General features: G+C 37.4%; 4 protein-coding genes across 4 annotated transcripts; 2 read left to right on the top strand and 2 right to left on the bottom strand.

Moving 5' to 3' along the window:
* LOC104724579 (protein GPR107-like) lies at positions 2,167-3,915 on the top strand. Its single transcript, XM_010443092.2, has one exon. The coding sequence runs from the start codon at positions 2,317-2,319 to the stop codon at positions 3,634-3,636; it is 1,320 nt and encodes a 439-aa protein (XP_010441394.1). The 5' UTR covers positions 2,167-2,316; the 3' UTR covers positions 3,637-3,915.
* LOC104724580 (glucan endo-1,3-beta-glucosidase 10-like) lies at positions 4,405-6,423 on the bottom strand. The gene is made up of 2 exons (XM_010443093.2): positions 5,030-6,423; positions 4,405-4,635 (listed from the first exon to the last, which is right to left on the bottom strand). The coding sequence occupies exons 1-2, from the start codon at positions 6,236-6,238 to the stop codon at positions 4,567-4,569; spliced, it is 1,278 nt and encodes a 425-aa protein (XP_010441395.1). The 5' UTR covers positions 6,239-6,423; the 3' UTR covers positions 4,405-4,566.
* On the bottom strand, positions 6,782-7,452 carry LOC104724581. The gene is made up of 2 exons (XM_010443094.2): positions 7,208-7,452; positions 6,782-7,125 (listed from the first exon to the last, which is right to left on the bottom strand). The coding sequence occupies exons 1-2, from the start codon at positions 7,295-7,297 to the stop codon at positions 7,030-7,032; spliced, it is 186 nt and encodes a 61-aa protein (XP_010441396.1). The 5' UTR covers positions 7,298-7,452; the 3' UTR covers positions 6,782-7,029.
* On the top strand, positions 9,889-14,678 carry LOC104724582 (AT-hook motif nuclear-localized protein 10-like). The gene is made up of 5 exons (XM_010443095.2): positions 9,889-10,302; positions 10,519-10,589; positions 13,470-13,601; positions 13,801-13,962; positions 14,041-14,678. Exons 2-5 carry the CDS (start codon positions 10,527-10,529, stop codon positions 14,221-14,223), a joined length of 540 nt encoding a protein of 179 aa, XP_010441397.1. The 5' UTR covers positions 9,889-10,302; positions 10,519-10,526; the 3' UTR covers positions 14,224-14,678.

A 17,387-nucleotide genomic window follows, 5' to 3' on the forward strand; every position in this document is an offset into this window, starting at 1 on the left:
TTTAAAACAAATATGTGGCAGAATCAACTAAATTTCCAATTTTAACTTGTACTATCTTATTATATAAAGTTGGGTTTTCAAAATTAGCCATTAACATGATCATGACACGTGTTAAATATATTGATGAGATATTGACACGTATCAAAAAATTATTATTTTTCAAAACAGCTAATTAAGAAAATAACATAAAATTTACATGTTTATATCTTAAAATAAATCCTCAATCAAAAAAGAAAATTAACAAAATTAATTTATTTTCCATTGTAAGCTAATTATATTATACATTTTTCTTAATTAGATTTTGACATGTATAAACAAATATATAATTCATTAATCATGCATATTATTATTAATCAATAAATAGTGAATAACAAATTTAAAAAGAATAACATAAGTTATGTTAAAGAATTACTATTTTTGAAACATAATAGGACATCTAATTAAGAAAATAACATTATATCTATATAAAAATTATGTTTGTGAAGTGACCTTAGTGCAATGACCATTGGTAAGTCAAATTGTAGAAGGCACCATCACACCAGGGATCAAGTCCTCCTCTTTACAAATGTAGGGATTTGGCTAATGGGCCGACCTATTGTGACCTAAATGTTGACAAATAAAATTATATGTTTATATCAAAAGCTTTGATATTTGATTTTTTTCCAATATAATTTTGTTGATTTATTGCGTGGGTCTTTGATTCGTGCGGGTTGTTCAATGGAAGCTATCAGATGCAATGAAATGGAATCGAAGTATATAAATCCCGCTAACTTAATCGAGGATGGAGACACTGATGGAGGTTTCAAAAGTGATTCTACAGTTAGTAGCATTATAGGTTTGGAAGATTAGTCGGTGATTGATGTTTCTTATCAAAATTTAGAGTTTTCTCTTCTTAATAATGTTGATGATTCTGGTACTGAAACAAAAGCTGTTTGACCGAGTAATTGAGAAGTGATTTTCAAATTTGGGAAGTTGGAATGGTAAACCGTTTTAAAATTGGTTTCAAGCCGGATTTATGCGGTTTTCTATCGGATTTGGTTCGTAAATCATTTAAACCTAGATATATGGAGAAATATATGAAAACTTTTTATTCAAATAGAAATAGGTTGAGAATTTATGATTCGAGAATATTTGAGATGAGGTTATAGTTTTAAGTAGTTTTGGTATAATGCGATACTTATGAGGAGTAAATAGGTCGTTGATCCTTAACATGATTATGACATATATCATGTTTTGGATTGTTTATAAAGTTTCTATTTTGTATGTTTGAATTATCTAAGACTTATATATATACCATCGTGATTATAATTTTCAATTTTTTTATTTTTATTATGTTATATTAACTTTTTATCCGTTTCTCAACTTTTATTAGGTTGGTCATAAAATTATTGTAATAGAGTAGATAATTTTCACCAGGTGTTCATCCACAATATCTTTGGAGTAAAAAAAATTCATGGTTAAAGAAATTATGTCACAAAACAATTATAGTAATTACAAGAACTATAATTATGCCAAAATGAAAGTAAAATAACATAAAATTTGTTTAATTTGTTCTGAAGATATTTTATAGGTAGTGATAAAGAGCATACTTTAACAATAAAATAATTTTGGGTGTAAGACCAATCTTTAATGGTAAAACATAGAGTAAAAATTGTACATGCTTACTAATGAGATGTTGCTTTGATGAACTTTTTGCATGTAAAATATTTTGTGAATAAGTTGTATAACATTTTAAAAATTTGACAATAATAATATTCGTAATGATGAGTATTTGCCAAAATTTTTGGTGGGATATAATTTAGCTTTAAATTATTGTAATAATTTTTATAATATATTAAAAATATATAAATAGAAATAAGTGTATGAAAGTAAATACAAATATGATTTTTTTTCTAACTAAAATTATTTATATATTTAATTCAGAAAATAAAATTTCTTTTTATATTTTAAAAAATTTGTTTAAAATTTAGGATTTATTTTTTTCAATACTTTTTAAATCCGTACATCGTGCGGCCCTTATCTACTAAATTATAAACTAAAATCTGACCAATTTTCAAAACTAAATTCATGAGTAAACCGAAAATTCTCATTTGGTGGAAATTTTCAAGAAATTTACCGGTTTATTCCCCCTAATGTCGAAGAAATAAAAACGATGGTATTTATTTTGTTGCTTAAGAAAAAAAAGAAAAATTTGGTCATCCAATCGTTTTCATCGCAGGAAGAAGAAGAAGAAGAAGTTTGTTTTTAAGCTCTGGGTCTTACATCTGAGATTATTAGATTAATCTCTCGAGCGAAACCCTAGATCCATTCTCCTCCATGGATTTCTCTCAGCGCTTATCGTCGATACTTGTCCTTGTCTTCGTGTCCATCACCGTAGCTTCCGCTGAAATTCGGAAATCAGAGATCCGATCCGATGACCGACCCATCATCCCTTTAGACGAATTCGGTTTCACTCACACCGGTCGTCTCGAGCTCGACGGGTCCAAGATCTCGCTTTCCAATAACAATCCCGATCTAGATCTCTCCAAAGTGGGCTTCTTCCTCTGCACTAGAGACGCTTGGGTTCATGTGATCCAACAGCTCCAAGAAGAAGAGATCACATGCGCTTTGCAATCAGATCTCGTTAAGCATGTCTTCACCTTTAACAATCTCAAGGGGGGCGATAAGAGCAGCTTCTCCACCGTTTTCACGGAGAACGATGCAGATCAGTACTCTCTCGTCTTCGCCAATTGTCTCCAACAGGTCAAAATCAGTATGGACGTTAGATCCGCCATGTATAACCTCGAAGGCAAGAAGGGTGGTCGTGATTATCTCTCTGCTGGAAGAACTGTTCTTCCTAAGGTCTATTTCTTCTTCTCTGTCATCTATTTCTCTCTCGCTGCGACTTGGATCTACCTTCTCTACAAGAAACGTCTCACTGTTTTTGCAATCCATTTCTTCATGTTGGGAGTTGTTGTCTTGAAAGCTTTGAACCTTCTCTGTGAGGCTGAGGATAAGTCGTATATTAAGAAAACCGGAACAGCTCATGGTTGGGATGTCTTGTTTTACATTTTCAATTTCCTTAAGGGTATCACTCTTTTCACCTTGATCGTCTTGATCGGCACGGGTTGGTCTTTCTTGAAGCCCTACTTGCAGGACAAGGAAAAGAAGGTGTTGATGATTGTGATTCCCCTCCAGGTTGTCGCTAACTTTGCTCAGGTGGTTATCGATGAGACTGGACCATATGGCCAAGATTGGGTTACATGGAAACAAATCTTTTTGCTTGTTGATGTGGTCTGTTGCTGTGCTGTTCTCTTTCCCATTGTCTGGTCCATCAAAAACTTGCGTGAGGCGGCTAAGACTGATGGGAAGGCTGCTGTCAACCTCGTTAAGTTAACTCTGTTTAGGCAATACTACATTGTGGTTATCTGCTATATCTACTTTACTCGCGTTGTTGTGTATGCACTCGAGACCATTACCTCTTACAAGTACATGTGGACTAGTGTTGTTGCCAGCGAGTTGGCCACACTTGCATTCTATCTGTTTACTGGCTACAAGTTCAGGCCGGAGGTGCATAACCCATACTTTGTTGTTGATGATGATGAAGAAGAGGCTGCAGCTGAGGCGCTGAAGCTTGAAGACGAGTTTGAACTGTAAGTCATCACTGGAATAATCGTGTGGGATGTGATTCAGTCAAGAAATATACTTTGTTTGACAGGATGATTGAGAGAGTAAACTGGATCATCAGCTGCTTGGTAAACCGGCGTCTCTTATCTGTTTTTTCTTTTTCTTCTTCTTTTGTTATCTTTCTTAGAATGCAATACCCGTTTTGTTTACTTGAGTTGTTAGGATACTTATATAGACTCTATGAATGTCTTTCTCCCATTGCATAGTATGTGTGTATTACTGGTAACATAAAATGCTTGTTTTACTTAATCTGCCTTTCATTTGATTAAACAAATGGCTCATTAGAAAAGTTGCTTAAGGAAGCAAACTTGAAAATAACCAAAGTTTGTGCACTACTATTGCCTTGTTGGATCTGTATTTATATCATTGCCCTCTGAAGTGACAGCAGGAAGAATTTTCATAGTGTGTGGAGGTGGACCTTGGATTGATTGGTCACATAAATACAATAGTTTGGCGGAAATTAGGTGTACGAATACTGAGGTGATTTATTGAAAGACACGGACATGTTTTAGTTTTACCTTGGAAAATTAGCACTTCTTGCTTACGCCAAGATTCTGTCCGCCGCTACTCTGGCCTCAAATGTCTTCAAGTCATGATTATTGAAAGCCATGTTATCTTTAGAAAAAATTATAATCGACTAAGCTTCATTATTTAAATATCTATGCTTATTGCTTAAACAAGAAAAAGAGAAGGATGGAAAAAGAATAAAAAAAAAAAAAGAGTTGGGAGAGGGAGGTCGGCACAACAAAGATGGTGAGTTTCCTGAATTCCATCATCCTCCTCCGACAAAACACCAACACAAGCTAATTAAATTAAATTTAGGTGCTATATCACGTCATCAACCGAGTAAAAAGTACAAAGCCGACGAGATCTAGTGGGGAAGCTTTTAGTAAAAGCCTTTTACAACCGAAGCTTGATGATGCAAAATAAGAGGAAGAACAAGACACACTCAACGAATCTGCCCTTTCCCTGCAAAAACGTCAACAAGTCAAAAAGTGAGACACTCAGTATCAATTATATTTCAGACAAAAGTGACCAAGCAAGAGTCATCTCCACGTGATAACCAATCCAAAACACATTGTCACAGTTTGTCGAGTTTTATAAAAAATAGATTCCAACTTTAACTGAAAGTCACAAACTTTACCACAATGTAATGTTATTCCTCCCTTATTCGAGCTTTGGAATTTCTTTCACCACTTAATTTTGTTTAATTAAAGAAACAAACACAGATAAATAGACAGAGATGGTTTCATCCGACTAAAAACGCAACTCACAACCTTCTAGATCTAAATGTCTAAGAAAATGACACAAGCAAAATTGTCAAAGTAAAACAACAAATGAAGTGTAAAGTCGAAAACTTTACCCCAGCGGAGGAAATGGACATGTAATCCGGTGATGGGTTATCCGTGACCGGCGGGTAGATACCACCACCGCTGGAAGAGCCACCAGTGTTTCCGCCGCTGCCACTGCCACTGCCACTACCACCAGTGGAGTTGCTGCTACCACTACTATGAGTGGAGGAAGTCTTGATCCCAAGGGAGTAAACAGGAGTTCCATCAGGGTTGAAGAGACCGTAGTTCCTCTCGGAGGTGGGTCCAGGCTTCATGTTCTCGTTGAAGAGAGCAAAGACGAAGATGGTGAGATCACACTCAGGTCGAATAGGCGTCCTCATCTTCTTGCTCATCATCATCTTGATCAGATTCCCATTGTACTTGCGAGCATTGTCGCAGGTGGCTCCGACCTCCTGCGGGTCACCGTTGGAAGGCCATCCTGTCTCGGAGACGACTATGGGGACTTTCTTGTAGCTGATGCCGACTGCGTCAAGGGCGTGATAGACTGCGTCGACCTGAGCGAAGAGCATGTTGTCGTAGTGGAAATTAGAGCCAGGGTCGGTGAAGCCTTGATTTGGTTGGAAGAGAACGAAGTCGAGAGAGACGTGTTTGGGATTTTCTTCGTAGGCAAAGAAAGGGTAGGCGTTGATAAGGATTGGTGAGCCTGTCTTGACGTGGAAGTCCAAGATGGGAGTGAGAGAGCTGAGAAGATCTCGGCGGAAGGAAGTAGCTGAGGGAGGGTAGGACACGTCCAAGATGGCCAGTGAGTGAGCCGTCGTCACAAAGATCTGCTTGTTCAGGCCACAATCCACCAGAGCGCCGTGGATGCTTTGCATAGCCGGGAAGAGGGCCGCCGTGAGGGCTGACTGGTTGGAGGTGAGGACTTCGTTTCCCACTACGATGGCCACGATCTTGGTGTTTGGGAGGTAAGCTTGGACGTTCTCCTTCACCCAGGCTTGAGCTTTTTTAGGGTCGTTCATCTGGGCCAGGTACTCGTTACCGAGGGCCACTGTGAGCTCGAAGCCGGAGCCGGAGAAGGCACGGAGGGCTTGTGGATCGGCGTCATAGAGCTTTACTTTCGTCGCTCCAACAGACTTGAGGAGAGGGATGACGTTTTTTGGGGGAGGAAGGTTGTTAGCGACCTGGCCATAGTTGATGCCGATGGAGGAAACGATGAGAGGAAGAGATAAGAGAGCAAGGCACAACAGAGAGAAGAGAAACTCAGAAGAAGAAGAAGCCATGGATGAGAGAGAGAGAGAGAGAGAGAGAGAGAGTAGTGAGTGGTTGTAAGCAAGATGATAGCGGAGGCAGTGATGGGACCAGAGCGTTAGGATTCACTAAATTTCAAAGTAAAATAGTAATAAAAAATAATGAAAAAGAAGAAAGAAGAAAGAGAGAGAGAGGAGTAATGTTGGTTTAGAGATGAGCTGGAAGTCAGTGTCTCTGGAGCAGCAGAGAGAGCATCTTTCTTGTTTTAATTGCCATTTGTTTCCTCTAGGATTCTCACTTCTCATGACAGATCATTCTTGTCTTCTTCTCTCTTGGTGCTCTCACTACAACACTTGCTAGGTATTTGGGACAGCTACATGTAGTAGACAGAACACCAACTAACAATTTCTCTCTCTCTCTCGACTACTGGCACCACTCATGTCTTTCAACAGTGTTTGCTTCAACTAGTCTTTCCAATGCAATTAAACTAAACCAGATTGACTGAATGCTCCTAGGTTTACGACCTTGAATCACTTTTTCTACCAACAATAACCCATGATTACAAACAACACCAATCAGTGCCAATGCCACACATGTTTGTCTCATATAAACTAAACGCACACCAAAATACGAAATCGGTAATAAATATGAAATAAAGTTTACCACAACAAAAGCAATTGAATGTTAATAAAATCCTCAAAACAAGAGTAAACACTAAACAAAAGATGAATGATAAGATTAAAGAGACCCAAGTGACGCACTCACGCTTTGTATAAAAAACAAAAGCTTTTGCACCACCCAAGTGAAGAATGGTATTCAAAATCTATCTGTGTGCTGTGACCAGCGTCTCTATGAACCTTAAGCCATCAAACCTCGGCTCAAATTTCTCCGACCCATTCGTCTTCCTCGATTCCCAGACCTGATCAATTTCATATCGACATTTCAATTCAAACCAGAGCAATTGAATCGAAATCGCAGATCTTAAAAGTAAGAGATGAAACCTTTGGGGAGATTGGAGGAGTGGAGGAAGAAGAGAGAGCAGCGGTGGAGACGGCAATTACAGAAGCCACCACACCGCTTGAAACCTTCATCTTCTTCGGATCCGACGACGCCGGATCTCGACCACCACCGACTCTGGAGCTGCGTTACCCGTTGTTTGAGGCTTTCCTTATATCAAAATTCCAATTAAACCAAAATTGCCCTTCCTTCTTATTTTTTCCACCATTAAATAAAAAAAAAAAGTTTTTATTTTTTTTATGTTCTTTTTGTTTTCATTTTCAACTGTGTTACAAAAAAAAAAAGAAAAAAAATTGTATAACTAACTGCATGAAAATATGAAATAGATATATTGTATGAGCACATATAGTTGTCATGTGGCTAAGAGGACCATCATTTAATTCTGATATTAGAATAAGACTCATGCTAGAATACGAGTTGAGATATATATATTTTTTTTCGTAATTTTAAATAAATATAATATATATGTTATTTTATTTGTTTCAAATTTTTTTTATTTTTTGGAGAAAAAAATAATGTTATTTATGTAGCTAATTTATCATATTTGGAAGACAATTTTTTTTGACATCTAAAAATTTTGTTACATCATATCATCTGCTAATGATATTTATATGATTATTACTTTTTTATCATATGTTATCAAAATTTGTTTATGTATGTCGATTTTTCTTTTCAAACGTGTATGTTTATGTTGTTTGGTAGGTTTTTTCGGTCAAAATGATTTTGACAAACATATGTTACATATTTGATCTATTAATGAACCTCTTTTCGCCCTACTTCTCAAACGACGGCATCCAGATTCTCAATCCTCACACAGGTTTCACGGGAACCAATCTCATCGGAACTCCATAATTCCTACGAGACAACCGGCGTAGAAATCGCTACTTACAAAAACTCCCACAAATACACCAAACCCCATCTCATCTAGTTACTGAGTCGCACAACCAACCACCCCTAGCAACCTAGTAACAAGAGAGGTGGGTTGGAATATTTGATTCCGTCCAGCCACAGACAACACTTCCCCACGAATACTCCAATTCACTAACAACTACTCTAGTGTCGAACGGCATCTCCACCTGGTGTCGAACGTCACTCTCCTCGTGTCGGTTGACACCAATGCCCACATCATCATTCCCGTCGATCACCCCTCATCCAAACCTAACTCTAGCTGTCCTCCTATGATCCAAACACACAACAACATGCTGGTGTCGACCGACAGCACCTTGGTGTCGCTCGACACCCCAACCTTACCATAAAACCGTCTATGCCAGACCACAATAAAAACACTTGATTAAATCACAAACCAACCGTCCATTTCAGAAAATCACCGTTGGATATGAAGCTTATAGAACCACGAAGCTTCCCACCATATTTCAGCCAAATCGGACTCCGTTTCATCCTCCAAACGTTGCTCCGAAGTAGCCATCCCAAACTAGTTCTTGATGTCTTTCTGTAAGTGTTGTTGTCGATCGACACAACACTTGAAACACGACCTGTACTCGATTTCAAGTACCTCTCGGTAGAGCTGTCAAAATGGGCTGTCCGTGTCCATTTTGACCCGTCCAACATTGTCTAATTTGATTTTGGAAAATAAATGACCGTGTCCATTAACGACCATGCCCACTAATGACCATATTTTTATGGGCTGTACATGAGTGTCCATATAACATATTTTGTAAAATGAGAAAAAAACAAAAATATCTAAAAACAAATTTGACAGTGAGAGGCTCTCCGCCACCAAAACCTAACTCCATGACCAATACTCTTTCCCCAATGCTTAAGCACATACCCAATGTATTCACAATGATAACAACAATAAAAACAACCCATGGATTCTTCTCAATCCATCTCACCTATGAAAAATCCACCCCAATGATCCCAAAACCATTGATAAGCCTAACATCAACCACTTACCTTAGATTAAGGATGAAATCTGAGGAAGGAGCAGCACCTCACCACCAGCAGAGCTTCCCCTCCTCCTCCACGCCGCATCATCACCACTCCCCTTCCTTCCCATCCCCAAATCCAACTCCTCACGTCCCTAACATATATAGATCCTCAAATCTCTCTTCTCTTCTCTAGGGCAAGAAAACGGCTGGGAAAAGGAACCCCTCAACCGAACAAGGCGTCTTCCCTTTTATAGGGAACTTAAGGGTTTCTCCAAAACTACTAAACCACACAAAACAGGAGAACGAATCAAACCGAAAATCTTAAAACAACATGGTGTCAAGCGACACCTCTTTGGTGTCGGTCGACACCCATCCCCAAAATGCACATTTTGGTTCGCGGATGTTACAAGAGTATAAATAGATTTATCAAATTTATGTTGACAAAAAAAATGTTTATCCAATCTATTATTAATTAATTTTTCTTAAATTTACCAATCTAGTTTTAAAAAAGTCATTAATTAAACTTTCTTATCCATATAAATAAATTAAAAAAGCGAAAGTTTATTTAGACAGACAATATTATAATTTATTTATCTTTTTTATATAATTATTACTAGACTTTTTAAAATGCTATTTTTATTAATACCTATACATACACACAACATAAAGATATACAGTTTTTGCCAACTGGCACATGCATGCAACATAATAATTATGAAACGGCTAAATTTTTTTTTTTCCAAACTATCATTAATTTCCCTATATATACAATGACCTGGAAGAGTTTTATAAATCACAAAATCTAGCTATATCTCTATCTTCACTCGAATTGTGTCTTACCCCAAAAAAAAACTTCACTCGAATTCCCTTCTCATTCCAGTCTCTTATCATGGATCTAAACTTTGCACAAAACAAAATCACGGATCTAAACAGAACCCCCACTCCCTTGTCAGTCTTGAACTCATCAAGGCATATATATCCCTCTCCGGTCACATAGACTGCCGTAGCGGCACCAGTCACCGTAGAGGATGGCTCCACCAGCACGAGGGGGAGGAGAGGTATAATTTACGGGCGCGATGCACAAGGGAAGTTCCTCAGTAAAGATGGGATACAAAACAAGAGGTCGCCTTCTGATCAAAGAAGAAGAAGAAGAAAGAAGAGGTCGTCGTCGTTGACGAACAGTAGTGCAGGTATATGAGTTTCGTTATTGACGAGGGGACAACAAAATTAATCTGCTATATGTCGATCTTGTGTGCAAGGAAATATAAACATAACGATTAGAGAAATTAATGAATCTAGGGTTACGTTGTTCAGTCAAATGGAAATTTCTTGGAAAAAATCCCTTGTACTCTTTCTTGTGTTAGATCTTCGGGTTTTAATTTGGATGTTTTTTTTTGGGATTGTAGGTGATGACATGTCTATGACTTTGGGAGGAGGGGACTTCTGGCCGCATATCTTCACAGTTAACACAGGAGATGTAAGTATATAGCTTATGCATACCTGTTTATTTATTTCATTTCTTGTTGTTGAAAATATATTGTTTTATGTTTCTTAACTGTCGATTTAGATTTAGATTAATTTTTTATACTATATATCCTTCGATCAAAGTTAAAAACATTTCTCTTTAATCCTCCACAAGATAGTTAGTATACATATACTAGATAAGGACCCACCCGATGTGCGGCTTTTAAAATATTAAAATTTGTTGTATGTTATTTATAAATTTTTTCCCCTATAATACACTGATATATATCAATTTACAATTTTTTGATATATGTTACCATTAGAAGTAGATTTTTTTAATACCTAAGTATACTGTATGTTAAAAATATATTTTTTACCACCACCTAGAAAAATATCTATATAAACAAATTAAGCTAACTATTATGTCTATTTATTTTCACTTTTGCATAGTTTATTTAATCACTAAAATTGTTGGTTCAAGAAACTTCTCGAATTAAAAATATATTACATAGTATACTAATCAATGATGTATCATCACAATAGTGTATGACCAACCATGGAGAGAACCTCGGCTCTGCCCTCCTCCCTTATGGAGAGAATCTTGTGTCCAACCTCCTCCACCATGAAGAGAATCTTGGCTCCACCTTCCTCACTTGTGGAGATAACCTTGCATTCGTTCAACCTCCTCCACCACTGAGAGAACCTTCGCTCATCCTTCCTCATGTGTGGAGAGAACATATTCACGTCTTTTAGCTATCTCAAAGTGGCATGCTCCGACAACTAATGAAACTAAAAGCCTTTTTTCAACGTCACAAAATATTTTGATAGTAATTTATGTTAAATTTTCCAATATATTCGTGGAAGTGTCTTTGACACATCATGATTTAGCCATTGTCTCCGAGCTCCTATGGATATATCAAAAACGGTTTATGTTTTTCTAATCTATCTGTCTATGTTTGTTGTAAGCTTGTGTTTAATTAACTTATTTTATCCTTACTCTTTATCTCCCTTTAGGATTGAATGAATTGCAACATTTATGTTTGCATAAAGGTCTATGACCAACCAATAAGGTTGAGAAATTAGAAGAAAATTAATTTGACATAATTAGAGAAATAATAGAAAATTATAATCACAGTAATATATGAATCTCAAATCAAAGATAAAAATATAAATTAAATAAAATAATCTAAAAATACTAAAATAAAATTTAAAATACAGTATTAGAAAGAGTATATGCAGTATATTAATCTTACATTTTTTTTGGGTCAACATATTAATCTTACCTATTCCAAACTGAAAAAAGGATAAAGTATGAGAATTTTTTGGTTTAAAAAAATAAGCAAAATTTACCTTCCCATTAAAGAAATTGTACCAATAGAACAAAGTTTAAATCAATGTTTTTGAATAAATTATTTTGTTAGATGAAAAATATGAGAAGATTTATGTTTATATAGAAGTGAGTATTTACATTTTTTTAGATTTAGTAATTAATTGTACATTTTTCTTAATCTCTTTTCTATTTTTTTTGTTGAATTAATAACTTGAAATTAAAAATAAGTAAATAATGTTATAATTTTGAATTTTTTGAAATATATAATCTCCTTATAATTATTTTTCAAAAAACTGTTAAAAAAAATTATAATTATCATTTTACATTATTAATATTTTTTAAACAATTTTTTGTTTTTTTGTCATAATCTCAAATCCCTCCTATTAAATATTAACTTTTACACGTCTCAAAATCCTGTTAATTGGTAATTTTCAAAACCAATCTTTATATCATAAGAATATTGTTTAAACAATTTTTTTGTTTTTTGTCATAATCTCAAATCCTTCCTATTAAATATTAACTTTTACACATGTACAAATTTCAAATTAATAACTTGACACGTGTCAAAATCCTGTTTATAACTAACTTTCAAACGCATCTTTATATAATAAGAATATTGTTTAAACAATTTTTTTTGTCATAATCTCAAATCCCTCCTATTAAATATTAACTTTTACACATGTCAAAATCTCATATTAATAACTTGACATATGTCAAAATACTGTTAATAACTAACTTTCAAAACCCAATTTTATATAATAAGATATATATAATCTCAATAAGATACATATAATCTCTTTATAATTATTTACAAAAAAACTTTAAATTTTTGTAATTTTTTTGATAATTATCTATTTACATTATTATTGTTTAAAACAAAATATTTTATTTTTGTTATAATCTCAAATTCCTACTATTAAATAATAACTTTTATACATGTCAAAATCCCATATTGATTTAAACTTGACACATATCAAAATTTTGTTAATGGCTAATTTTCAAAACCCAACTTTATATAATAAAATAATATGTGTAAGGAAGGCTCTTTAAAAACACACAATAGATATAGTTTTTAATCCACGTAAACATGTATTATAACAAAAACTCTTTAACAAAAAAATTTAGCCCAGTTTAACTCGAGTTTTTGATGGAGCTATGGTTTTAAATTCTTTTTTACTTAGAAGGTAAGCAAATTTATTTAAGTTAGTAAATTATATGAGCTAACTTTAATGAATCATCAATATATTTGTGAGTAAAGTTTGTTTACATAGATATCGGATCTTTTAAAATAGTTTTACAACATACGATAACAGTAATATTCTTCATTCATTTGTAGTTTTTGGTTATTTTGACGTGTACGTAACATTGTTATCTATCTCTACTTAGTTACACATACTGTTCAATCGTAAGTAGCGGGTGATGAGGATATCATATATGTGTCAAGTACTAACAGCTTTGTTTATTTGCTTCAAGAGCTATTTGGTCCTTGACTCTTAGTATCTATCGTATATGTGTTGAAATGAGATGTTTTGTAAATATTTATGGTTTATGGTTTTTATACAGGATATAATCGAAAGAATTATGTCTTTCACGGCAAATGGTTCTCGTGGAATAAGTGTGCTAGCGGCAAATGGTTTGGTAGCTAACATCAAGATTCAAACGCTCCTTAGCTCCCGTGAAGTCGTGACTTTTAAGGTATAATATGATGAACTCGGTCTTGCAGTCCAATCTTGGAATCTTATAACTCAATGGTTCATGTTGGAAAGGATGCTTTGGAAAAATTGGTCTTAGATATAGATTAATTATATTAATGATGAGTTATCTTAACTTGCATGTTGGTGTTTCAAAATGTATACTACGCATTTGGATACGTTATAATAACATTTTGGTGTAGGATGTGTATGCGATAGTATCTCTTAAAAGTTCAATGACAATATTGGAGAGCAGAGAAGTGAGGACTAAGACGGGAGAGTGGCGGATTACGATTGGTGGAGCAGATGGAGCCCTCTTTGGTTGTGTTTTAGTCGGTAGTCTCACGGCAGCAAGTCCAGTCCAAGTAAGAAACAAACATCATTTTCTTTTTTTGCGGCTCAATGGTTGAAACTATCTTAATTATTGTGATTCATTATTACAGGTTGTGGTTGGCAGTTTCTGGCCATTGGTCACAAATCCGCCTGAGAGGAGAATCGCTGAGAGCCATCCGCTGGCTGTTGCACCCGTTATTCCACAATCATTGGCTTCCTCCTTAAGACAAGTCCAACAACAAGATATGATAGGCGGCCGAAATGATAAGTTCAAAGCTGTGATGGTTGTTTAAACTGTCCCGCACACACTGGATTTCTCTGCCAGGGGACAAGTCCGACAACCAAACATGATAAGCGGCTCTTCTCACTCTCAGAACAGGAGCGACGGGTCTCAAGCTGAGAATTTTTCAGCCAGGATACGAAATTCAATGGCTCTCTCAATCATGATGATACAAGTCCAACAACAAGACATGAGAGGCCCTTACATCTCTCATATGAAAGACGATGAGTCCCAAGCTGTGAGTATTGCACCTAGAATACCAAGTGAGCTGGCTTCCTCATCAACAGGACAAGTTGCACAGCCAGGAACGCGGGAAGCTCCATTTCGAGTCTAGGGTGGCACATCGAGAAGTAGGCTCATCAGAAACTTTTAATTTTGAACTAATTAAGACTTTAAAGTTAATAAGTCTATCTTATTATATAAGCCTTAGTTTTGAAAGTTAGTAATTGTAACACCCGTGAACCAAAACTGTGCGTTTGGGTAAGGGTGTCGATCGACACCGAGGGGGTGTCGATCGACACCGAGGGGGTGTCGGTTGATACCAATATTCTCTGGTTCGACCAGTTCGATTTAATTATCGATTTGGACCGGTTTGGTTTAGGGAAAACCATTGAACCGAGATTTTAAAGGGGGAATATGACCTAGGTCGTATTTTGTTTTGTCTCACGCCGTTTTTGAGAGAAACAAAAGGGGGAAAAGTTTGTTCTTGAGTTTTTGGTGAGTTTTGTAAGATTTCAAGGCTTTGTGGGTGAGATCTTGCTGTGGGAGTGAGGATTCAAGACTAGGAACGTGTGGGAAGCTTTCTGGGAGTGTGGATTCGTTCTTTGTGGTTCAGAAACTTCCTGCAAAGAGGTGAGTGCATGTCCATGGCTAATCTAAGCCTTTGATTTCATTGTTCTTGCTTGTTTAGTGTTTTTTGGTGTGTTTTTCTTGCTTGGATTGGTTGCTACAGGTTCCTATGGACATATTTGGCTTGTGTTATGAGTATTGGGTGATTTGGAGGAGTTTGAGAGCGAGATTCGACTCTCGGCTTCGAGCGAATTGCGATTGCAGAGGGAGTGTCGATCAACACCACTTGGTGTCGGTCGACACCAGAAAATTGGGCATCGATCTACACTGTGGGGTAGTGTCGGTCGACACCAAGGCCAGTGTCGGTCAACACTTGGCAGGTGTCGGTCGACATCTCCCTTCCAGCGAGACATGTTTGATTTCCTGGTTTGTATGTCTTGTTTGTTGATTGTTTGGAACATTGATATCATTGTTGCTTGTGTGTATAGCCCAGTAGATGGGAGGATTGCCTCACTGAGTGTTTATCAAATACTCATGCATCTCAATTTGTGTTTGTGGTGCAGGTAAAGGCAAAGTGTGATCGTTAAATCAAGGCGATGAAGAGGAGGATGTTCTAGGGACTCGATTGTATGTTGTCTGGCATTGCTAGGTTGCTAGAGTTGGGTCTTTAGAAACATTGTTAGGTTGCCGGTTTCATGTTTCCTGATGTTTGATTATTGGATTGTTGTTATGGTTAATATTGGTTATTTATTTATTGGATATTATTGGATATTGGTATTTTGTTATTCCGCTGTTGGTTGTGATTGTGGATAGGTGGCTAGTGGATATGGGACCACTAGCTGTAGATTATTATTATTTATTATTATATTTATTATTTAAAAAAAAACGGGTCAGGTCGTTTCAGTTTGGTATCAGAGCCCTTACGGTTCTAGGTTTGGGTTCACTAGGCTTTGTGCTGTAGATGTTTGGGATTGCATGTCTTGATTGATTATGTGAGTTAGTCAATTGTGTGTGGCATGAAGTCCTAGAACATCTTTTTCGAGCCTTCAATGAGATTCCACGGTGAGTTTATGTTTTTTGGTTTTGTGTTATGTTAGGATTGCTTGTTAGCCTCTGTTCTTGGAAGTGCAGTGGTTAAAGGTGTTTGAGTTGTTGGTCGTGGACATGGGCGTTGTCGTGGTCGTGGTCGGACGGGTTTCCGAGGTCAGCGAGTGTGTGGTCCAGAGTTCCAAGAGGAGGTACACCGTAGGATCGCAAGCGTATCAAGAGTGACCAGAGCGGGTTAGCCGGTGAGCGTGCCGGGGGTGCTGGGAACCCAAGTGTGGGGTTGCAGAAGGTGGAGCCCAGGGTCGAGATAATCGCTTGGCGGATCTGTTGGCGTGCTGCGGGAGCGGTTACGAAGAGGGGTACCAGTGCAGGCTCCAGTGTACCGTATGTGGCGGGTGCACCCGAGGGCTGCGGATGTTGAGGACTATCCATCTTTTGTTAGGAGGATGGAGCAGCTGTAGATGACCGNTTTTCGAGCCTTCAATGAGATTCCACGGTGAGTTTATGTTTTTTGGTTTTGTGTTATGTTAGGATTGCTTGTTAGCCTCTGTTCTTGGAAGTGCAGTGGTTAAAGGTGTTTGAGTTGTTGGTCGTGGACATGGGCGTTGTCGTGGTCGTGGTCGGACGGGTTTCCGAGGTCAGCGAGTGTGTGGTCCAGAGTTCCAAGAGGAGGTACACCGTAGGATCGCAAGCGTATCAAGAGTGACCAGAGCGGGTTAGCCGGTGAGCGTGCCGGGGGTGCTGGGAACCCAAGTGTGGGGTTGCAGAAGGTGGAGCCCAGGGTCGAGATAATCGCTTGGCGGATCTGTTGGCGTGCTGCGGGAGCGGTTACGAAGAGGGGTACCAGTGCAGGCTCCAGTGTACCGTATGTGGCGGGTGCACCCGAGGGCTGCGGATGTTGAGGACTATCCATCTTTTGTTAGGAGGATGGAGCAGCTGTAGATGACCGGTACAAGATTCTTCTCGAGAGGTATCGAGCCTAGAGGGGCAGATAGGTGGTCATATGCAGTTAGATTGGATACTTCTCTGTTTAGTGGGTAATCCAGGTTGACATGAGAAGTTGAGTGGGCAGGTGTAACATTGCAATGTTATACTCGGACCACAGGTGGTACTTTTGGTCGGGAGATGTTTATAGTCGTTAAGGATTGTTGCTCCTGAGGGGATGGTGATTCTCCTGAATACCGATAGCTCGATGGGCTGGGGGCTCCGAGACTAGCAGAGGGGATGATGTTCCCCTGAGGGGATGAGTAGTTCCCCTGATACCGATATCTTGAGGATTGTGGTCCAAGATTGAGACGGTATAACTCAAAGACACTGGTCTGAGAGTGAGATCGGTATGGC

This window comes from Camelina sativa, chromosome 11, assembly GCF_000633955.1.
Source record: "Camelina sativa cultivar DH55 chromosome 11, Cs, whole genome shotgun sequence".
NCBI lineage: Eukaryota > Viridiplantae > Streptophyta > Magnoliopsida > Brassicales > Brassicaceae > Camelina > Camelina sativa.